This window comes from Mixophyes fleayi, chromosome 2 (genome assembly GCF_038048845.1).
Source record: "Mixophyes fleayi isolate aMixFle1 chromosome 2, aMixFle1.hap1, whole genome shotgun sequence".
In the NCBI taxonomy this organism is placed as follows: Eukaryota; Metazoa; Chordata; class Amphibia; order Anura; family Limnodynastidae; genus Mixophyes; species Mixophyes fleayi.
Genome location: NC_134403.1, coordinates 121569618 through 121594607, shown reverse-complemented (window position 1 = coordinate 121594607; position 24990 = coordinate 121569618). Strand labels below are relative to the sequence as shown.

The window sequence follows — 24990 nt, the reverse complement described above, 5'->3', positions numbered from 1 at the left end:
CAAAAAAATTAGAATAGTCAAGTCAGTTAACTTCCATCATCCCCCCCTTCCCCCCGTGGGAGGGGTAGTAAAGGCTAAATTTACGAGTTGAGGGGTCAAACTCATTTTCGTGAGGTAATTTTACCTCATGAACACACATTAAAAAGGCCGCTTGCGTCGGGAACTAACGCTCTTCCCCTGAGGAGGCCTGGGCTAGGTCCAAATGCATGACAAGAACCTTTTTAAGACTTTAAGTAGCTTGATTTGACTAGAATGCATGAGTATCATGCACGGGTTAACTTGTGTATATATATATATATATATATATATATATATATATATATATATATAGACAAATTAAGTTGTTTTTCTGCTTGTTGGCCAGTGTTGCTCAAAGTATATAAGGAAACATGTCTATAATATTTTATATATTGCAACTTGTCTAAAATGAAATGTGCCCTCCATCGTCCATGATGGGAAACAGGGAAGTTGTTGTGAGCAAGTCTACACCAGATAAGATGTGGCAATGTCTACTTGGATTTTTGCCTGTATCTGGGGGCTGTTGGGTGATGTTGAGTGGTCCTATCAAATGAAGTGATATTATTGGTTCAAAGTCTTATATAATGTTTTATCTACATATTAGTTTGCAGTTTTAGGGCTTAAAAAGCTTGCAAAGTTAATATGTAATCACCATTGTTCTGCTTGAATTGAATGGTCTGTATTGTGCATACAAGAATAAACAGAACATATTCTGAAGAGACTTCATCTTTGATTTATTCCTGAAAACTTCCATAACATTTTTGGAGGTCCCGGACTGAGATCCTAAGTCCATAATATCTGACTCGATGCACTAAGGAGGATCGGCTTTGAGTACTTGAACCAACAGTGCACCAAGGTAAGACATTTGTTTCAGGTGCTTAATTATTGGTCCCCTGCTGTTGTGTAAGGCTGTATAGTAGGTTTTTCATGTAAGTCACTTCATTAAAATTTATTAAAAATCCAAAGTGCTAAAGAAAAATTGTATTGAGGGATTGTGTTTAAAACCCAATAGTATATTTTGTATTTCATCTTTTTCAAGTATGATCTGTATGTAGGAATATGTGAAACTGTGTAGACCCTGATAGCAATTGATTCTGGTGGGGGTCCAAGCAGAGGAGAACTCCAGTAACTCCTTTGACTTGGGGGTCCAGGACACCCCTCAGAGTTCAAAATGCTGTATTGTGGTTGTTGAAGCTGTATCATCAGACGTGGTGACTGCGGAGGGCTGCTAGGTGTTGTAGCACCCAGCTCCCAAAGTCTGAAGAAATTTCAGACTTGACATTGTGAGTACCCTGGGTTGAAGAAAATATAGTGACTCAAAATGGGAGGGAGATCCTCAGTCGGAGAAAAACACATTTTTTTTTACCTTATGGCTGCCCAGGAAGTGTTAAGCTACGAAAGTATGGAAATGAGAGTGTGCAGTACTTAGAAAAGTGGAATAAAAGGTGTCCAGGTATCCCTTTGACCGGTACCTTTGATAGAAATTTGTTGATAGTATTGAAGAAACATGTGGGTAAGTCAGAACCAGAAAAATGAGCATATAGTCAGTGGGTTATGGAGGCAATTAGCAGTGCTCCACCTGCATATGTAGAACAGACCATGACGTTACAGACAAAAGATCCAGATCATGACAGAAGTTATAATGTAGATGAGGACTTAAACACAGATGCTATGCATGCAGTGATTGCTGCAGCATCGAGATCTATGGCAGCAAAATAGTTGCACCCGAAATTAAAGGGTGAGAGAACAAGGAGCTGAGGGCACGCATACATCAGGGAAAGGAGAACCTCCAGTACATATGGGCAGGAATGCTAAACCATAATTGGTGGGTGACTGTGTGAAATATTATGATTCAGACACAGAGACTGAAAGAGTGGACCCTGTAATAGACAAAACAGGAACAGAATTCTTTCACATAGATGATACAGTTAGAAACATATAAAAGAAATGTAATCTTATGAGAAGACAAAATGTGGACTTGGAATTCAAGAAAAGGAAGGTGGGAGGCACATGAAATGCCCCCAACAAAGTTAATTAAACAACCCCTTATCACAAAAGAATATTGCAATGTAAGTCAGACCAATATACAGTCTCATAAGCGGGGAGAACAAAGCACATCTATTGCTCAGATATACTCCGTGAGAGAAATAACAACTGGCGATGGGGGAAAGTGGACTATGCATGTCCCGTGGAATAAAATGGAATTAAGGCAAATTGTAGCAGAATGCTCTAGTTACAAATCAAATCCAGGATATGTTGTGAATACATTAGATAAGACTTTATAAGACTTTACATCCAACATACAGAGATATAGTACAGTAATTTACTGCACTACTCACAACCAAGGAAAGTGCTAAGCTTTTTGAGGAAATAGAAGAACGGTTGGCAAGTCCTCCAGATGACAATGACAGGAAAAACATTGACAAGGCAAGGGGAACTTTTAAGACACAGTTTAAAGAGGTATTTTCTTGTAAACCAGACTGGACTCAAATACAGGCACTTAAACAAGAACATAATGCGTCAGTGAGAGATTTTTATGGACGGTTTTGTCAAGAGGTTGAACATTATGGTGGGTTGAAAGCAATTTTGCAGGAGAATAGTGTACTAGAATCTCTCATGTTGCAAAGATTTTTAGATGGTCTTAGACCAAACATTAAAACTTGTGTAACTACAAATGTGCCCATGTGGAGAAAACATAACTTCCACGAAATAGTCCAGGAAGCAGAAGCACATGAGGATAATTCAAATGCACAAACACAAAAAAGGCATTGCAGTACAAAGTAAATTGATGAATGTTGGATTGAAAGCTGATTATAGGGCTACTGCAAATGTGTAAGGTTACAGACCCAGGTTTGCTAAGTCTGCAATTACTTACTACAATTGCCAAAAGAAGGGTCATTTATCAAGGGAATGTACAAAACCAAGAAAGAAAAGGTATCCTCACGATAAGTCTCAGCAAGATGAGCAAACTGAAGGAGAAGAAATGCAATAACTACTAAAAGCAACACATGGGCTACAAATGACAATTATTCAATGTAAATCCTAAGAGCCCACAGAAACACAGGTGCAGCAAGATCTTTGATATCTGGAAAACAAAGATACCCACTAACTGAAAATGTAATACATGCTGTTGGTGTGGCAAACAAAGTGATACTATTAAGAGAGACAGAAAAATCACCTGTCACTATAGGACCACTTACAAGCAGGGCCGGATTAACGGAATGGAGGCCCCTGGGCTAATGGGGCCCCCATTCCCTGGTGAGGCCCCCCCCCCATTAGCAGCCTGGCCCCCCTGTTTGCCGACTGACCGCCCCCCCCCTCCAATCGCTTACCTTCTCCTCTCCTGTCACTGCAGTCCTCCTTCCGCGGCGCGCTGTAAGCTCCTTACTGAGGAGATCTCGTGACACTCTCGCGAGATCTCCTCAGTAAAGAGATTACTGAGCGCCGGAGAAGGAGGACTGCAGTGACAGAGCTCAGCATTGATCGGGCCGGGGGCGCCCCCGCCCCCGTCCCGATCAATACCTCTGCTGAACTCTGTCAAGGGCTCCCTGGATGCCCGAGGCCCCTGGGCTGTAGCCCAGTTAGACCTCGGGTTAATCAGGCCCTGCTTACAAGTGAGCATTCTTTCCTTTTAGCTGAAGATGCTCCTGCCAATTTTTTTAGGCAGGGACCTGCTTTGTAAATTGGGGTGCACAGTATTCTGTACAGCTGATGGGGTATATTAACAAGTACCAGATATGCATGAATATATAGTCACCAGTGCTTTATAGGATGATCCTAATAGATTTGATAGTACACTATTTGTAGCCAATGTGACACCAGAAGTGTCTCAAATGCTTGACATGATACCAAAGAAATTATGGGCAACAAGCTCACATGATTTAGGGAAAATGTTGACAGTTACCCTGGTATAGGTTAAATAGAAACCTGGAGCAGTTATTCCTAGCAGACCACAATACCCATTGTCTACTGAGGTTGAGAAGAGTATTTGTCCTGTAATTCAAGAGCTGCTAGAAAAACAGGCATTGATTAAGACCCAAAGCCCCGCAAATTCTCCAATCTACCCCATCAAGAAACATGGTGGGCGTGGTTATCGACTAATTCAAGACCTAAGGGCAATCAATTCAATTGTAGAACCACTACGCCCAGTTGACCCAAATCCGGGCCACAATTCTGATGCAGATTCCATTTGAAAGTAGTCATTTTACAGTGATTGACTTGTGTGGTTCTTTTTTTAGCATACCAATACATCCAGACAGTCAGTATCTTTTTGCATTTACATACAGAACCACACAGTACACCTGGACCCGAATTCCACAAGGGTGGGTAAACTCATCCAGTATTTATAGCAAAAATCTGGCAGATAACTTGCAGTCACTCATTTTACCAAGTGGGTCTGTACTCATCCAATATGCAGATGATTTGCTGCTATGTTCACCTGTTTACACTACCTCACTTTTAGACACTAAAGCACTGCTTGTTTTCCTGGCAGAAAATGTACACAAAGTCTCAAAAGACAAAATGCAATTATGTCAAGAGAAAGTCACATATATTGGACATTGCCAAGCACAAGGGTTCAGACACCTCTCACCAGAAAGGTAGAGAGCGATACAAGAGATCAAGTTACCTATTAACAAAAGGAAACTAAGAGGGTTTCTCGGCCTAACCTCCTACTGTCGACACTGGGTCACAAATTTTTCTCATATATCAGCTCCATTGTATGACTTAACAAAGGCTGTGTCACGTTAATGACTTAGAGAATGCCACTGACTGATATTGGTGCGACTAATCTGGGAGGCGCAGAGTCTAACGCACCCCCGATATTCACCAGGGACCCCTGCAAGGAGGTATGGACTAAGCTGCATGGGGTGCGCAGATTGCGGTACTCCCAGTTAGTTATCAGTGCAGCAGAAGGGAGCAGGATTAACCGTACGGTCTGGGTCAGTTGCCAAACAATAGTGCAGTACACAGGGGTGATCCTAGAGAGAGGTCAAGAGAAAGCCGAAGGTCAGAATCCAGGTATCAAACAGGGCCAAATCGTAGGGCAGAGAATAGTCAGGAACAAAGCCAAAAGTTACGAACCAAGTAGCAACAGGAGCAGGATACAGGACGCTGGAGCTGGTGAAACCAATACTCTAGCACAGACTGAAAGGAGGAGGTGCCTGAAATACTCCACAGTGGGCCCTGATAGGTTACTGCTGAATTCGGAGGTCAGATGCACCTGACCACCGACATGCCGGGGAAAAGAAGCGTCCTGTGGCCTAGCAAAGGGACCCAGACCCACCGCGCATGTGCAAGCGGAGGAACCCAGAAGTACGGACATGAATCGGAAGAAGTGGCAGGCTTCCGTCCCAGGCACATATCCACAGTGCGGGGACGGCGCCTGACAGCCTGCAGTCCCAGAACCATTTGTCCACACAGAGGAAACAAAATCATCATTTGAAACTTTGAAGCATGCATTGCTCAGTGCTTCTGCGCTGGGAATACAAAATTATGACATGCCTTTCTCACTGTTTTGTCATGAATATGTGGGTTGTCCTTTAAAGGTTCATGTGCCTCATGCAGTAGCTGCACTTTTAAATCGTGAGAAAAACAGACATGTCACTACTGTTCAAATTACAAAGTGGGAACTGGCTTTTATTTTACCTCAAAACATAGAACTGATACAATGTAATGTGTTGAATCCTGCTTGTTTAATGCCCATAAATGAAACTGATGAGTTTCAGAGAGAGGAGTGGGGAAATAATGTCAGCACTGATACTCATGATTGTTTGAGGCATGTTGATGAGCAGACACTGCCAAGGGTTTATTTAAGTGAGATTCCCCTTCAAAATCCTGACTTAACCTTTTATGTGAATGGCAGCTGCCACAAGCAGACTGAGACAGGCACAGTCCAATCAGGTTATGCTGTAGAGGATGACGTTCAAACTGTATTTTCAGCACCACTATTAAAACCTCACTCTGCAAAGCTGGCCGAACTAGAAGCACTGTAAGCTAGCAGAAAATAGAAGGGTTATCATATTCACAGACTCCCGTTATGCATTTGGTGTTTGTTATGATTTTGGAGAAATTTGGAAACAGAGATTTTTTAACTTCAACAGGTTCACCCATTGCTCATGCAGGGGCAGTAAAAGAGTTGATAGCAGCAATACAGTTACCCTCACAAATTGCTGTTATTGTAAAGCATATATGACTGAACATGAAGAAGTTACCAACGGTAACCATAGAGCAAACATTGCGGCCATAGCTGCTGCACAAATGCAAGTTGAGACAGAACAAGCATGTACAATACAAAATGTTATTTGCTTACCTGATGTACAAACACTAATTGATATGCAAAAAGTTTGTGATTCACAGGAAAAGGCCAAGTGGAAAGATGTAGGATGCTCACAAGATGAGCTTGGCATGTGGCGCAGCAAGAAAGGTAAGGCTGTCACCCCCAGATCACTCTTGCCCGCATTGGCACAAATGTCCCATGAATTGACCCATGCAGGTAAAATGGCCATGATTGGTCTGATACAGACATATTGGTATGCACCTGGATTTACACCAGTAGCAGCCAAGTACTGTGCTTCTTGCATTATTTGTTTACAAAGTAAAGCAGGAAGACCAGTAAAAACGATACCTTCACACCTTCCACAAACTGACGGTCCTTTTCAGATCTTGCAAATAGACTTTATACAACTTTGAAAAGTGTGGATGTTGCAATATGTGTTAATTTGTGTAGATCAATTTAGTGGTTGGGTTGAAGGTTATGCAGTTGCAAGTAACACAGCTTCCATCACAGCAAAGAAACTAGTACAAGAATTTGTATGTAGGTATGGTATACCTTATGTCATATCCTCAGACCAAGGCCCCCATTTCACAGGACTAGTGTTTAAGAAATTTTGTGAATTAATGGGACTTGATCAACAACTTCACACCACCGTACCATCCACAGAGTAGTGGGAAAGTATAAAGATACAATGGGACAATTAAGAACAAACTTTCAAAAATATGCAAAGAAACCAGGGTCCTAATTCATTAAGAATCTAAATTAAGAAACTTCTTATTTCAGTCTCCTGGACAAAACCATGTTACAATGCAAGGGGTGCAAATTAGTATTCTGTTTTGCACATAAGTTAAATACCGACTGTTTTTTCACAAAAGTGGTGGTTTTGTAAAATGTCTATAATGCCCGTTTTAATGCTAGTTTGGACTTTTAAACCGCCGGAAGAATTGCAGAAAACTGGTGGTTTCCCCAAACCGCCCTTTAGTAAATCTAGCCTTGTGTGTCAGCAAATAAGAAAATCCATGCTACCTTTATCAGCAGGATCAACCAAGTGTATTTCACAAGCAGAGTAGGGGGAAACTGAAATCAGTTACACTGAAGTTGGAGTACAATTAACGCAGAATGAGAGTGACAGTAACAAAGTAAGTATCCGCTCTTAAGATTTGAGAAACCTGTCATACCACCTTTGTCAATTGATAAAGCTCTGGGAATGAATTTAAGTATTTAATAACATATGATCATAGTCAGTTAATAATCACTGGTCAGCAAAATGTCAGCCTATGAGCAATAATTATATTTGCTAAACAAGGCAGTCAAAACCAGACTTAGCATGTGGAGAGACAGTTCCCTTCTTGTCTTATATCTTAGCCCGATGCACCTTGTCTTAAGGTTCAATCTGTCCACATCCACACAGCTACCAAGGAAATTGAAAACTAGGGTGTTGCAAAATGGATAACCAAACTTGTCAGTTTATAGGGAAGTTTCACTTTCCATTGTCAGAAGGTCCAGTTCATCCTCATCCACTGCCCTATTATGTAATGATCCTGGGCAGTACACCTTCCATTTTTCTGAAATGCATACCGTGACACCGCACACTTTAATAAAGATGCAAAACTGAATGTTGACCGCTATTATGCAAGGCATAAACAGTCGGTCCTTAGACATCAATAACAACCCCTAAAGCCATTGTAAAGTATAATCTCTATGACAAATCCTAATAAATTATTTTACTAATTTGAGAACCAAACCAGACATTTGTATTTCCAATGGCAAATTTTTGTAAGGGCCCCTATGTACCACATGGAGATGAATAAAGCACATAAGCACTTAGGGCTTTGACAAAGGAAGCTGTCTCCCCCAGTTGCACCCCTGCCGCTATGGTAATTACGCTTCTCCTTATCCTATTAATTGATGTGCATTAGGAGAACGAATACATATATATATATATATATATATATATATATATATATATATATATATTTATTTGTGACAGGAGCGCTGTTAACTGTTAAACTGGTGAATGAAAGATACATATGCCCCAGGTATCTGAATTGCATGCTTTAAAACTGCTTATGTTTGAAAAAGAGCTTCCCAAACATTGTTAGATTATTTTCGGCTGTAGAGAAAGTTAGTGCAAAGATCCCTGGGGATATAAATGGAGAGAGAAGGTCATGCTCCATTTGTAAGGCCCATTTTGACCTAACAGACACTGTGCTGGTAATCAGGAGTTGCACCTGTGTGGTGCTGGTAAAAAGCTGTGAGGCTGCTTCCTGAGTCTCTCACAACCTGGGGAACAGGCCTGTTGAAAAACACTTCAATTGTTACCTGTAACTACTGTTAATTTGTGTGTATGTGACATTAGTGACAGCTGGACAGGTTAGGACTTTTCTTTATTTTTTGGTTATTTTGGATCTGCTAAATAAAACTAGTTGCATCTACTTGTACCAAAGCACTGGACTGGTGTAATATTGTTTGGTTGATGCATAGAAAGTGCAGCTGTTAACCCCAGGAAACTGCGCCTCTAACATGATCTTGTAACAATAACTATACAGTACATATGCAGATTTCATCATAGAACTATTTATGCTATTATACATTTAAGTGCTGTACATGCCTACTATCATGCCTTTCTGTGCAGATATTATCTAAATTCTTTTGTAAACATAAAAAGCAATCTATGAAGTAGTCTATAGTACAAATGATATCGGATAATAAATAATACCAGCATTACTGACTTTTATACCAATAAACTAAATGTAAGATCTAGAATGATCTTTTGTCATCTCCTATTATTTTTTTCTGAAATTTTTATCCGCTTTCAAATCACTGTGGTAGGGAATTGCTACTGAAGGATTTACTAGTTTCTGTCACCTCAAATGGCACTTCAGAGATATACTTGGCATGTATTTTTTTCTGTTCCTTGCTGTTGAAAGTATAAATTTTGCAGCCATTAAACTGTTCTAAACATTCAACAGAAAATAGAACCAAGCCACAGGACACTTCACATTTGAAAGAGTTGTAAAATATTTCCCAACACAGCACAATCAGGTATTTGAAGGCGACCTGTCACCTAACTGTTTAACAGATACATGAAAACACAAATCTAAACATTTTACTGTCTGGTTCAAAACACCATAGGTTTTTTTTTCACATTAATATTTTTAGCATTCTTTAGGAGACAATGTTTGGCAGATGTAACATTCACTGAACTGTACTGCAGAGAGGGAATATTTTGTGTATTTTAGATATGCTAAATAAAACTAGTTGCGGCTACTTAAGCACTGGACTGGTGTAATATTGTTACACTTTGGAGGAAAGGGCATTTCTAAGCGCAGTTGGCCAATGTGAAAACCAAAAATTCAAACACATAAGTGTAGGTTTGCATCTTGAGTAGTATATATTTGGTCTATCTACAGTAGAGAGATGCATCCACACTAAAGATGAATTCTGCAATTCCTAGTTTAGAATGTAACATCATATTTATATATATATGTATATATATATATATACATACATACATATATATATTTATATATTGTGGCAAATATGCCTCTTTTCCACAGTTTCCCTATAAGGGATCTGCTAGGAACACAGTTAGGCTGCAGCAGCAGGCTGCAGACAGGGTTAAGTTTTCCCTAGATTCCTCTTTTAGCACATACACACACAGGTGTTCCACATGGGTGTGATCAGTATTGCTTTGCTGTGATTTGTTGTAGTGCTTGGGTCAAGGATGAAGGCACTGTCTGCATGTGTGGGTGGGACCTCCGATGCCAGTAAGTGGGCGGCTTGCAGACAGGGAAGTTATGTTTAGCCAGATGTAGGTGGTGGACATTTTTGTGTTTCTGTTTCTGGATGACTGCTGTACCATTGCTGGAAACTGTTTACCATCCTGACAACTGCTAATAAAAAGTTAAATGGTTCAGCATACCTGTGTCTGGTTCCTGTGAATGCTGTACTTTCTCACAATATATATATATATATATATATATATATTTATATTGCTCCTTGGCTAGTGAAGTTGCAGTTGTCACTAGTTAAAAAACCACTAATGTAGACCTAAAAATGCAAGTGGCATTTTATAGGGGGGTTACTATTAAATTATGTAGAATTTTACAAATATATGATTCACTAAATGTGAGCCTACATACTCAATATTCAAACAGAATCACTTTCTTTTTAAGTCTATTGAAGGACACAGAGAATGGACATTTTTAATGACATAGCTGATAAGAGAGAACAGTAGCTTGCACATTTAGCTACATAGCAAATATAAATACAAATAGAAAATGGTTCCCTTTGCATATCTGTTTGTGAATGTTATTAGTATATATTTTTTATAACGCAACTAATGTTTTAGTTTTCATGACATTTTCAGAAAGGAAAGAGTTATTTTGCCATCTCCTACTTTTAAATCACTTCATGTCACCACTGCTGTGCATCCCAGTGTCTGCCACTTCCAACTTTAATTAAACAATTGGGTTGCTGTACAGAAGTGTTGAATCTCATTTGATGGAATATCCTCTGTATTATCCAACAGCATTCCTAAAATTCATCAACTTCACATCATTTGAAAGGTATTTTTAGACAAATCAATATGGAAAAATCTATTCCCTCTGTCCTTTCTAACACCTTCTCTCCAGATATCTGAAGAGATGGGACCATTTTTTCATGCCTTCCCAAATCATTCCTTATGCTTCATTCTCCCTTACCATTCTAGATTCTGTACTCTCACAAACAAAAACTGGTCTGCAATGTTTGCCCTTTTTAATGTAAGTCTGTATTTGCATGCCATTATCTGTAATCTCCCTAAGGGCTTCTTCTGGTGGGTGGGAATTCAGCTGTCCTTGACATATTGTCCTTCATTTACTGGGAGGTAAACGAAGTGTGGAAGGTCCTCAAAATAGTGATCATTATACAGATTGTGCTGTCAGAGCTTAGGATATGGACTTCGAGAATGAGGCAAAAAGCTGCACTTTGTTTTTCTCAGAGGTTGAAGCCAGTACCATGATCATAATACCTTGCAGTACTCAAAATTATTTTGGGTGCTTAATAAACTTAAATTCATTAAATTTTGCCTGTGAAACATATTTCTCAAATTGCCCTATTGCATACTTGCCATACATGACAAGTGATGTTTAATAGGATATTTACAGTATTTGATATGTGACCCCAATTACATAATGGGACTATTTTCTAACTGAATAATTTTAGATTTTAGTTATGAAATCAGTTTCTAAAGTATGAAAAATCCTTGTCATTGCTTTTCTTTAGGAATAACTTTTTATATTAATGCTTTTTTCTTGTCTATCACCTCCATCAGTTTGAAATAGCCTCAGGGAATATTTGTTTTAAACCTAAACAAAAGTTGTGAATACTGTGACCCAGTTTCAGCAATGTAATGCAATACAGGGATTTGTCTTTGCTGTGAAGCTGACTACTGAAATATTATCATTGATCTATTATTATAATAAAGCACTGGTATATATTAAACAATATTTTGTTTGATTAAATACTGCAGTTTATATTTATTTTCGCCTTTTCTCCATCATTGTTTTCAATCGGTTACATGAAATACAAGTGAGTATCTGGTAAATATTTAGTATTGGAGTATACAGCATAGTTGCCTTCTCTCCCGGAATGACCAGGAGACTACTGAATTTCTGGGAGTTCTCCCGGACTCTTAGGAGAGCAGGGCAGCCTCCCGCATACAGCCCACTGCATTAGTTAAGCGGGTAAAGGGTGGGGCTTAGTGACGTGATTCTCGCATAATCAGGGCCCCAAAATGACAATATTCATAGAGCCCTGCCCACCTGCTCTCAGAATGTCCCAGAGGCCACCAACCAAATTTGGCAAGTATGGTATACAGTACATGATCACAATGATATCAAGCAATTTAAAAAATTATACTCTCAACTCTCCATCATGTTATGTCCCAATGTTCATGACTGCTGCAGGCAAACATAATGGCTCCAATGTACACAGGATTAACCCCTTGCCTCCTAGACTGTGAAATCACTTATGGGACTAGAAGTTCTGAAAATCTTAAAATTGTTCTTAAACGGCACCAACAGTGCATATTTTATGTATCTCCTCACAGGAATACAGACAGCTAATTACTGCTTCAAAGGATTTCAAAACCACTTGCAGTAATAATTAATCTAACTGAGATGAAAAAAGCACAATCACGGCAGTTTATGGCAGTTTGGAAAAACAAATTCTCTTCTATTCTATTTCTTTCCACTGTTTTATAACAGTTTCACAACTCTTGCAGTTATTAATTCTATATAATTGCTTCTAGTAATTCCTGTGGAATGAATATCCATTACGATCAATGGCCAAGTTATTAAGAAGAAAAATATATAAATTACCATACCAACAAAGAGATTCCATTCAATATCCAAATCAGCCTGATTAGCCAAGCAGCCCTTCATCACATTGAGGCAGTAGTTGTTGCAGGGTTTCAGAGTGGGTAATCCACGACAGTAGGGGCAGTACAGCATCTTCAATACTGCTTGGGTGCACCCTGCATTTGGGCTGAGCTGTAAAGATAAAGAAATATGTTAAAAAGGTAACTGTCTGAACAATTTATTACAAGTAATATAAAGTAAATGGTTTGTAGTATTTGTTTTTTATTCTTCAAGTTGATCATGTCAGGAGAGCCAAATCGTAATTTCTCAAACACCTCTCTGTAGTGCAAAACACCCCCATCGTAAATTGAATTTTTTTTCAGTCTCTTTCAGTCCTTGCTATAATAATAATATTATTAATAATAATAATAATAATAATAATAATAATAATAATGATACTGATGTGTGGAGTTTGTATGTTCTCTCCGTGTTTGTGCGAGTTTCCTCTAGTTGCTCTGGTTTTCTCCCCCACTCCAATGACATACATGGTAAACCAATTGGTTTCTGACAAAATGAACGTGTGTATGTGTGTGTCAGTGTGGTAGGGAATATAGATTGTAAGCTCCACTGGGGCAGGGACTCATGTGAAATATGTAGGCGCTATAGAAGAAAACTGTTAATAAATAAATTAATAATAAGAATGATAATACCAATCATTATATAATATTAATTACTACTTTTTATAGTCAAAAAATAATAATGTGCAAGGTGTGCAGAGTGCCTAATTCTAGACCTACACATATGTGATCGGGAATTTCCAATAATAAGTAGCCTGTGTACAGTCTTCAAACTTAGATTTGTACAGGCTTAATGTTGGCAGTTGATTTAAATTGAGTGTAGCATGTGAAGAAATTTAGTTTAAGGAAACGCTTATTACTATTTGATATTTCAAAACTGTTATGGGAATAAATATCACCTTTAAGTTAGCAGTACTTGAACTTAAATCATATACGGTATGGAGAATATGTGGTAAGTCAGAATTACAACAGCTACGCACCTAGATGAAAGTAAAGGAGTCCTCCTAAACCATAATGTTCAATATATCGAACCACACACTAAATAACATAGATGAAATCAGGAAATTGTAATGAATGAACAGTAAGTCAGTAATTTTTTAATAAAAAAGTAAGCTTTCTTCTCTAAATCTGTCTGCACATATTAAATTTGCCACCACCCTCAATGCAATATAAATTTGCCAAGGTGCAAATTTTGGTCCTAACTCTAAATGAGACCCTATATGTGTATAGAGTTGTGTAACATTTTCCAGATTGTAACTTCATAGACATTAATTATTCACCACTATATGTATTAGCACGGTAAAAATAAAGCATACACATAAACATTTACATGTTTATAGTAAAGCATGTAAGTTTATATATTTATGGAACATCAATATACCCTTCTATACTCTACTATAGACTATTATATAGATCAACTTCCAAACTTTATGAATAAATGTACAGTGTTTTAATTAGCAAGACAAGGTATAAAAAAACAGTATTATTATTCAAGTATGTTTTCAGGATCATGTTTTACATAAAGTACTAACATTTGTGGTCAGTAAAGCACATTAACACAGATTTTACAAAATAAATTATTGTAAATTAAATTTGGACAGTCACATGCATTTTTTTAAATGATTGAAATTGCCAATATTTTCAGACCCTCATATTTTCATTTAGTACTATAGTAGATAAAAACATAATTCCTATATTTGTCATTACCTCTATAGGTGATAAAATATCCAGGCTATATGTTTGCTCTTTCAATTAATGTACATTTTACAACACAATGACTGGAGAAAAAAACACTGCACTTTTATCATTAGTGCAATTTGCAATTTAAGGATACAAATACCAGAGCAATAAATCTCAATCAGTGTTCTATAAATATCACAAAAATTACATATTTAGCTCCTGTAACTATGTATACGTACAAATACCAACACAGACAATACCTTGTCATCCAAACTGGGGTATCTTTTAACAATCCACTGATAGCACAAGATAATTTTTCTACACTTCTCACTATCAATAATCTTTCTATTCACCACAATTAAAGCCCTTACTGTATATCAATTTTATTGCTTTCACTATGAGTTTCTTTATAGAGAATTTTTACGTCCATGACCAAAATAAAAATATCCCCAGCAAAATGTGATAAACTCCACTTAAGCCAAAGCGGTGGTTTTCTACCAGTGATGAAAACAAAGTATATCTGAAATTACAAATACTTTAAGTGGCAGTGACTATTCACAGCAGTCTAAGTATGAGCTCATAGTTCTGCAATGTGATAGTAATTCTCAGGGGGATAAATGAACATTGACTGTTGCTCCATGCTCAAAGGTAATCAGATGATAAGGAAAATCAAGTACTTCCAATGAATTTATCTAATTTAAACCTGTTTCAGGATTATGCTTAGGGAAGGGACAGCACTATTCACACTGTATCTTTCCACCAAAACTTGGCTTCAAAGTGTGTTCATTGGAAATACTTGATGATTTTAATAGATCCCTGCTCTATAATATTGGTCCGGTTTGCTACTAAAGGCTCTTTGTTTTTAAATCATTGTATACACATTGTCTACGCTAACACGTTATATGTTTTTTAAATATTTTGCCACAATAATATCTGGAATATATTTATTGTAATAATGATATAATAAAGTATTTTTTTAACATAAAATTACATTCATAAATACACTAGTGGACTGGAGTGCCTTTGAGTCTTTTTTAACCTGTTCTTTTTTTTTATAATTTATCCTTATTTTGTGATAGATATGGAAATTTACCTCTCATTATCAGAAATAGAGAATGTTCCTTTTCCTTGTTCGTTTTCAACTTTTGTGTTGTTATGTAAAATTGATTCTAATAGTGCTAGACTCACTACCTTTGAACAGTGGGTTAGTGATGCGGAGGACCAATCTCATGCACAAAAACACTTGGTTGACACCCAGGCCAGAACCAGACAGTAATTGACAGGCAAGATAGATGATCTAGAAAATAAACATCAACAACCTTTGATTTATTGGTATTCCTGAGTCAATAAGGGGAGAACAACTAATGGACTATCTATGTGTTTACATTTCCGTTGCTCTAGGGGTCCACGATGAACTAGGGACTTTCCAAATAGAACTTGCGCATAGAATGGGTCCAGAGAAGGAAAAACAACTGGCCAAGCCACTCCCTATGATTGCTACGTTTTTGGACTTTAGTACGAAGAAAAAGATGTTGACCGCATATCGTAAGGCAGCGCAACTGTTGATAATGAGCAGAGGATCTTAGTGTTCCAAGACTTTTCTACCATGGTATCCTAAAACATAAAGAATTCTCGGAGGTGTGCTGCCATTTGCACACCAAAAATAAATGTTTTACCTTAATGTATCCAGCTAGGTTACAAGACACAGATATTGGTCACACATTGTTCTTAACTGATCCTGTTCTGGCTAAAAATCACTTTCTGGCTTCTCCCTCACCAGGTCAGTCACCTAACCGCAACTGAACGATAGATTGAGATGACACGATTTATGCTGGTTCTACTTTTAATATAAGGATTGCGAGGTCTTTTAGCCCTTTTGTCAATAACCACTTCCTGATCTTGAGGAGTCATATTGGCTGTTGTCAGAGCATAAGTTTAACTCTTTGTTCCTGTTTATATTATGGCTCAAAGTTAGCCGTGACCATGGCTGAACTGATATTGTTTATCTGCCTTCACACAGCGCTCCCTGTTACCCCCCTTTTTATCTTTTTTTTCCGGGTCCTACTCCTCCTTTTCCTCCCACTCCTTCGATTGCCAAGTGAATCCTCACTTGGCTTTCTTTTCAAAACACTCCTTAGTTTTACTTTTTACAAACTTTTTTGTCTTTTTTTTATTTTGTTTTTTTTTTGTTTTGTTTGTACCAGATAGTTCTGGTGTGCATTTCCACATCATGATGACGCCCACTTTTGTTTCCATAGGTATGGTTAAAATTAGAAAATAGTGTACAAAGTTGAATGTGATGTCTGGCATTTGTTATATGGTGATTTGAAGCTAATGTCTGTCTTGTTTTTCATGTGCTGTCTTGGGACCACATGGGATTCATCTATGCTGGGGAACTCTTCACTTGCTGGGATGAGGAGACCCCTGTTCTTTGGTGGTTATCAATGCAGACAGTGTTCATGAAGGTGGGCGTAGGTTGACCATGTCGACAAACATGCTTACAGCTTGATCCAGCTTATCACTCCTTCACATATTTTAAATTGCTTTCTTAGAATATTGGAGGATTAAATTCCCCTATAATACAGAAGAGGGTTTCTACTCATCTTAACAAACCTGATTTAGTCTTCCTTCAAGAGACTCACTGGAGGGAGGGAGACAGCTTCACCCTTAGGGACAAGTGGATCGCTGACTGTTTATCTGCTCTGTTCCTTGCAAAGGCCTGGGGAGTGGATATTTTGCTTCATAAGAATTTGCAATATGAAACACATAACACTGCGTTAGACCCTGATGGCCAACTTATTATCATGGATGTCTCTATTAGACACAGGTACTATATGTTGGTTAATATATACCCTCCAAATTTCATTAATGATTATATGTAAATGCAATTTTTATATTTTATTATATTATAGTGTCATACTATTTCATTGCCAGTGGGGCAATAATAATTTTTTTGGACAACAGTTAATATTTCCAGATAAGGACAACATTTAAAGAACATAATTTTACAAACATGGGCACAAATTCATGACACCTATAAAACATAGCGTGTTGTTGTGCCACAAGTATGTTCTTTAAATGGTGTACCCATCTGGAAATATTAAGTGTTGCCACATCAGAAAATAATTATTATTGCCCTACTGGTAATGAAATAACATGCCACTATAATGTAATAAAATAAAAAACTTCTGGCGTGCCTATACCGCCTATTCTATATTGATAGGGGCAATTTTTTTTAAAAATGGCCTCCTTTTGCCACTTCTATTGTCAACTAAGGATAAGAAACATATAGATTTCCTTTTTAGGAAATTAATTAGGAATGGTAGGAGGCCAAGGATCAGGCTAATGGGAGCATTAACTTCCCTAATATTACTATGTAATCAGACAGCCATTTTTCAATATCTGCAGGATTGGCTGTGTGACCAAGCTTTCTATGCTAATACAACTATTGAGCGCAAATTTCTTCATGGTCCTGATCTAAAAGTGTTTTTAGATCTCCACAATCAGGAGACCTCATATGAAATTCAGGATAACCTGCAATTATGGACCACTCATAAGTTGTGTCATGTCGTCTGACACAAACATAATTTAAATGCACACAAATCTGCACATCTCCCTCTTTTCTGAAATCTTGATTTTAAGGGTGGCATGGCAGGGGCAGGCTGGGCCGGTCCCATAGTAGGCTAGCTTGGGCTGGGTCATTGGGCCACCTGCATTTTTTACCTTTAAAATGTTTCTAGTAGGCTGTTGCCCCCAAGGCTAAAATTTACCAGCCCTCCCCTGTGGCATGACAGCCTACTCATTCACAGTTTGAAAGGCAGGAGAAGTGACTTCTATTTCCCACCGCAGTGGTCGAAGTGGAAATTTAGAAGTGGTGGTAAAGGAAATGTGTGTGAATGGGGGTCGCTTTGGCCCTGAGCAGCTTTAGGGAATTTGAAAGTTTGAATTAATTTTAGAAGCTTCTTTTACCCTATATAGTAAAATATAAAGACGTATTAAATAATGCAAGGCTATTTCCCCTGTAGCCCCACCTGCTCTCTCATTTCCCTTTCAGCATTTCTCGTATCCCTCCAACTATCCCTGTCTCCTTGTGTCCATTCTGCTCTTCAATGTTCTTAAATCTCTTCCTCACCTTTCTCTTGTCACTCAACCAGTGACAATTTAAATGACTGACCAGCAGCTGCCTAGGCCCAAAGAAACTTTAAGGAATTTGTTTGTTGAAATTAATTTTAGATCCATTATTTAACCCCCATGTCCAAATTAATTCACCCCAAAATTTTTGTCTGTACATTTACATCAACCCCTCTTTTTTTCTCATGTTTCTAGCCATTGAGTTGTGTTTAACAAAATATATTGGTTCCCACACAGAAAACAAGCAACACATGAGTATAAATGTTTGCTTACTCAGGATGACCTAATATCTCAGCTCAGTACTTCTGATTCTGACCCTGTATGATCTTTCTTCACCTTTAAAATTCTTACAGACTACTAAGCTCTTGGTTGGACAGAAGTGAAACTTTAATGAGCCTTTGGAGGCAGGAAAATGTTGAGGCAGACTCCTCAGACAACTTTATCAACACCATATTTTGCATGCATCCTGTACCCTATTCCCTGCGTCTTGTTTGTTGCCAGAATTAAAGCTTACCAGAGAAGGCCTCACTTCCTTTCTCAATATACCATGATTTACACCCATCCATTTCACCTATCAGGCATCAAGATCTTTCATAATGCTCGAACGCACACCTCATTCATTGCCTGTCCCTCGCTGAGCTGCTGAGCAGATATTCTGATTGGTAAGACAGATCGGAAACGGGGAGAAAAAAAGAGTAAGGAGAGATGTGGGGAAGCATGGGAGGAGCAATCCTGAGATAGCTCGCTGTCAGTATTAGTCACACAGGAGAAACCACATATTCCTTACACCCCCACCCACCATCTTTTCCTGTGTCTGGCCCTAAAAATCACCCCACAGTCAGGAGCAATTCAGTATCAACACTTTGTTGCCCTTAATGTATGGAGCTCTATGGGCAAAATTAGTTAGTCTCTGTGTCTGCACAGCACACGATTAAAACAGTGGGAAGAAGTGCCCATATGGAATACCACTGTAAACCGGCACACTTTGACCACTGTCCTACCTTATAAATACCCATGATAGGAGACCCCTGACATTTCGGGAGGCTTCAGAGAACTTTGAGACCATGGGGGCATACCCGATGGTGTTTCTGCAGGCCCAGCATTATATTAGTGAAGTCCGTAGGATGTTTTCTGACTGCCAAAATCCATTAGACTCACTACTCTTCTTCCCCCCATCTAAATATAATGTTATTACCATAGATTACATCATGCTGCAAAATTTCATGGACTATTCTTCCCATCAAACAGGCATTTACCAATGGTTGGTTTATTTTCCTACTCTATCTGACACAGTATTGCTATGTGCATTGGTACATAGCAGGTACAGGTAACTCCTGTAAATTGATTTCCGCCAATATGCATACTGAGATGTTCCTGAACATTTTCCATGGGACGTATCTAACTATTTTAAAGAGATTTCAGATGGGACTTTTGCCATCAAATAATTGTCTTCGATGTAATGCTGCCAATGCAGATTTGTTTCAGTGTCTATGGGGCTCCCCCTTGGTCAGAGCCTTTTGGCTCTTGATGCAGAAGAGGTATTAGTCATTTTTGTTGCCTTTAGCCTAGAATGGCCAATATTAGATATTTTCCAGGTATTTTATTTTCTATAACTCTGAGGGGGAAATGCTTACTGCTCACCATCAGCGCTGCTGCCCTTAAATCTATTCTTTAATTATGGCTATGGCCCTCTCCTTCCCCTCTATCATTGTCTAAGGAGAAATTTGCATATATTTTCTGTATGGATTGGGTGGAGACTATGTTGGAAAAAGAAAAGTGGGTTTTGCAGTTTTTTGATATGTGGGGAAGTTATATAAACGTTCTTCTCTCTGCCACCAAGAACCCAAGCCAGGTGTGTTTAAAACATACCACATGTTATGAGCTATGAAATGTAGCTGATCCACCTGTTCTGGGTTGTGTATTTTAGGGTGAGTTTTTGCTGGGCTTATTGGTTGTGACTGTCTTGTGTGGTCCTTGGCTCTTGCTTCTCTTCATTTCAATGTTGTCCATGGATGATACGAAGGAACATTTTTGTATCTCTATTTAGCACTTAATGGGTTGATTTTTCAATTGTTGGTGCACATGACTTAATTCCTATGTTATGCAATCTCTATGTACTATTTGTCTCCTCCTTGTCATGTTTGACTTCAATAAACAGATGTTAAAAAAAAATCTGCATTGCAATAGATCACATAAAAAAATATGGATGTTGCTTTTTTGTTTGGTCGTGTTTTTATTCACTCTACGACCAAAATAGCATCTATCATAAATATTATGCGACAGCATGATTTGTAATTGCCTAGATAAAAAAAAAATTGCTGGTTAATTGATCATTAAATGATAACTAAGCACATAACTTCAATCTACAGATCTACATTATAAGCGAATTGTGATGTTGTAGATCATTCTACAAACACATTGAATGACATTCAAAAAACCAGAGCCTGGAACAGTCCACGCAGTACAGAAAAAAAAATGTTATATAGTTATGCAGCATGAGCAAGTCATAATATAACTATTTTGCAAACATGCTAAAAGAAAAACACATTGCTACATTTAGTTTAGCTTTCAGTACATCTCATAGATATTGCACATATTTTAAGCTAGCCAGTAGGTGGTATGATATAATGATAAACATTGTGTCCCATAACTTAAATATAAGCACACTAATACAATTTATTAATTCCATCTACAGCCTACTGCCTTTTTTTTTTAACATTGTTCGTTTCTTTACAATATGTAGCAGATATATTGTACCTGCATCCAAAGATATATTTTTAGACTTTCTTATATGTCATGTCCTCATGACATATATATATATATATATATATATATATATATATATACATATATATATATATATATATATATATATATATATATATATATATATATATATATATATATATATATATGGTCAATCTATGATTAACTGCAAATTTATTGTCTTCAAAGTCCATGTACAGTGTTTATTTCTATCACAAATATGTTGTTATTTAATTCTCCACATATGTATTTCCATGATGAACTTCATCTTGTTATGTACACAATACTTGTTCTGATCATAAGATTTGGGTGATGCTATAACAAACAAACACACTTACTAAAGACCAAAAGGGCATGGAAACACTATCACTGATGTTGAGTATGAAATAAAAAGAGAGAGCATTTATTTATTGTTGATTTATTGTTTGCTTTCAACAAATAAAACAAGTTCTACATCAGCACACAGTACACTGTGTATTTCCTGCTATAAACAAACTGCTCATTAAATTGTGTGTAGAGCATATCGGTCAGGAATCCATGCGAAAAATAAACATTTGGTCAAGTTGCAGGCAAGAAAAATGTTTTTCTTGCATAACACATTTTATATTAGCCTCAATCAAGTTAAAACTTTGTAGATGTCACATATTCACAGCACGTATTGTTCTATTGCTCGAATTTGGGCCTTTGTTTGTGATGACATAGCACATTGTGAAGGAAGAGGCAGAACTCAAAATATATTTACACACACTGCAATTACGACACACTTTTTTAATTACAGGTTTTTTAAAGTCTATAGAAGGAGAAAATATTGCCTCCCTAGTAACATACCCAGCAGCACTCTGCCCCTCCCCCACCAGCACTTTTCACTGGTGTAGGCAGTGGTTGAAGTGGGAATTTATAAGTAGCAGTTTGAAGAATGTAATGGGAGTGTAAGTAAATGGAATTTGGTAGATTTACAATGAAGGCAGTAGGAGAAGTGGCGGTGTGGCATACCACCATATACACAGAGAAAAATCCCCCAGCCCACTGCTATAGCCAGCAAAGGAGCTGACATTTCTACTTGTACATAAAAATGCAAAAGTCTCAGTTGCACACATTTCAAATGTATGTTTAAGTCACCCGCCACTCCACAGCGCTTTTGCTAACAGGGTGGTCCTACTCTAAACAGTGAGAGTCCCATATATTTGGGACATACAATATTAAGTGTTTTTAAATTGAGAGCTAACTTACCAAGAGGTACCCCAGAAGCCTCCAAATGACAAAACAGTGCCAGCACTCCCCCCTCTACTAACACCAACATGCCTCTCAGACAAATACAGAAGTGGAAGTTGCTCAATCAATTTATAGGCCTATAAATTGATTGAGCAACTTCCACTTCTGTATATAACAATATAAACTTCGACCACTGGGTGTAGGACATCAACATGAACCATGCTAATTTGGTCCATGAGTGTGTTTAGCAACTGAGCCTCTTCCAGTAAGTACAGGCTAATCAAATAAATCATGATATATGAATAAATAATCCCACTTACTTTTAAATTAATACAAATTATTACATTTTCACCCAACCATGTTTATTGTTTAGTCTAGAATGTAAATTAAAAAAAGTAGAAAAATCTTATTTTGAAAAGCCTATGTAAAATACATCTACAGTATTTATACATTTTAAAATAAAATGGTGCATTTTAAATTGAAATAATTTCTACAATCAGTTTATGTAAACAAGGAGTTTCCATGCTGATGTCTGTATGGCAATAAGCAAAGAAATGGGTATAATCTTTTATATGTTTTGTTATTATCATGCATCGAACCCGCAGACCACTCGGTTGGAGTCTGGTACACCAACCTATTCAGGACCACTCTCCCTCTCCTCCTCCTCCTCATCACTGAGTGTCACGCTTCCTCCATGGCGGCTGCCATCTTGGATTCGGGCCTGCGCACGTGCAGACCCATTTTTTATTACTTCTGCTTCCCAGCCATTGGTTGACCAATTATGACACTTCAACTACTTAACGCACCTCTGACTCTTCAATGGCGCCAGATCTTCACATCTTTTTGCCTGTTCAGTTGTGAATTGTTTGAGCTCCCTGTGCTGCAGATCATCTCACCCACCTGGTATCCAGCTTTCAAGCTTCCCATCTCATTTGCCCGGTATCCAGTTCATTTGCTTCCCAGCTTTACCTGTACATCTGGACAAACCATGCCTGCAGTCCATCTATCTACCCGGTATCCAGCTCTCAGCTTCTCTACTTATTATTATTGTTATTGTTATTATTATAGTTATTATTATCGTAGATTTGTAAGGCGCCACAGTGCTCCACAGCGCTGTACTGTAGGGAAAACAGTACATACCTAAACCAGGGACATACAAGATAGACAAAATAAATGCAGACATGAAAACAAGGGTATGAAGAGCCTTGTTCATTAGGAAGCTTACATTCTAAGTGGAAAAGTGCACAGCTTAAACAAGAGGAGTAAATGTGTTTCAGAGTGGAGGTTGGGATAGCTGTGATGGTGCATTAGTGTGAATAATGTTATTGAGGATAAGGTCATCTCTAAAAAAAGATGGATTTGAAGACTGTGGGAAAGTCTGACTGAGCATGGTAGGGAATTCCATAAGTGGGGAGCAGCACGGGAGAAGTCTTGTAGGCTGGAGTGAGAGGTGGCTATCAGAGACGAGGCAAGGCGCAGGTCAGAGGTAGATCTAAGAGGGAGTGGATTTTGATATGAGATGTATGCAGGGATAGTGTTGTTGAATGCTTTGTAGGTAAGGATGAGTAATTTGAATTTGATTCTGCAGGACACAGGGAGCCAGTGTAGGAATTTGCAAAGTGGTGCAGCAGTTGTGGAGCGGTGAAAGAGGAAGATAAGTCTTGCAGCAGCATTTAGCATGGATTGAAGTGTGGATATATGGACGTCAGGAATGCCAGATAGCAGGAGGTTGCTATAGTCAAGACGGGAGATAATGAGACAATGGATAAGAGTTTTGGTAGCATGTAGAGTAAGAAAAGGGTTTATTCTAACAATGTTTTTAAGGTGGAGTCAACAGGACTGGGAGAGAGTCTGGATGTAAGGAATAAAGCAGAGGGCGAAGTATGAACCAAGGTAGCGGGTTTGGGAGACTGAGGAAATGGTGGTGTTATTGACAGTGAGGGCGATTTGAGGGCAGGTGGGAATGAGGGAAGATAATAAGCTCTGTTTTGGACATGTTGAGCTTTAGGTAGCGTTGGGACATCCATGTGGAGATAGCAGAAATACAGTTTTCTACATGAGCTTGTACAGACGGAGAGAGGTCAGAGGAAGAGATATAGATTGTCATCAGCGTAGAGGTGGTAATGGAGGTCAAATGAGTGAATTAGTGCCCAAAGATAAGAGGTGTACAATGAAAAATGTAAAGGGCCAAAAACAGAGCCTTGTGGGACCCCAACATATAGTAGAAGTAGAGGGAAGGATGTTCCAGATGTAGAAACCTTAAAGGAGCGGTTTGATAGGTAGGAACTGAACCAGGAAAGAACTGTGTTACAAAGGTAAATGTAGTGAAGGGTGTGTAGGAGAAAAGGGTGATCAACAGTAACAAAAGCAGCAGAGAGGTCCAGGAGAATGAGTATGGAGAAATTTCCATTAGATTTTGCAATTAGCAGATCATTGTTCACTTTTGTGAGAGCGGTTTCAGTGGAATATTGGAGGCAGACGCCTGACT

At 38.2% G+C, this 24990-nt stretch overlaps 1 protein-coding gene across 1 annotated transcript in view; it reads right to left on the bottom strand.

Annotated features, from left to right (window-relative positions):
* The window catches only part of GPC6 (glypican 6), a 551499-nt gene that overhangs the window by 259675 nt on the left and 266834 nt on the right, over positions 1–24990 (bottom strand). Inside the window, exon 4 of the mRNA XM_075199893.1 lies at positions 12663–12828. Within this exon, the coding sequence (XP_075055994.1) occupies positions 12663–12828 (166 nt within the window). The remainder of the gene's footprint in view (positions 1–12662; positions 12829–24990) is intronic.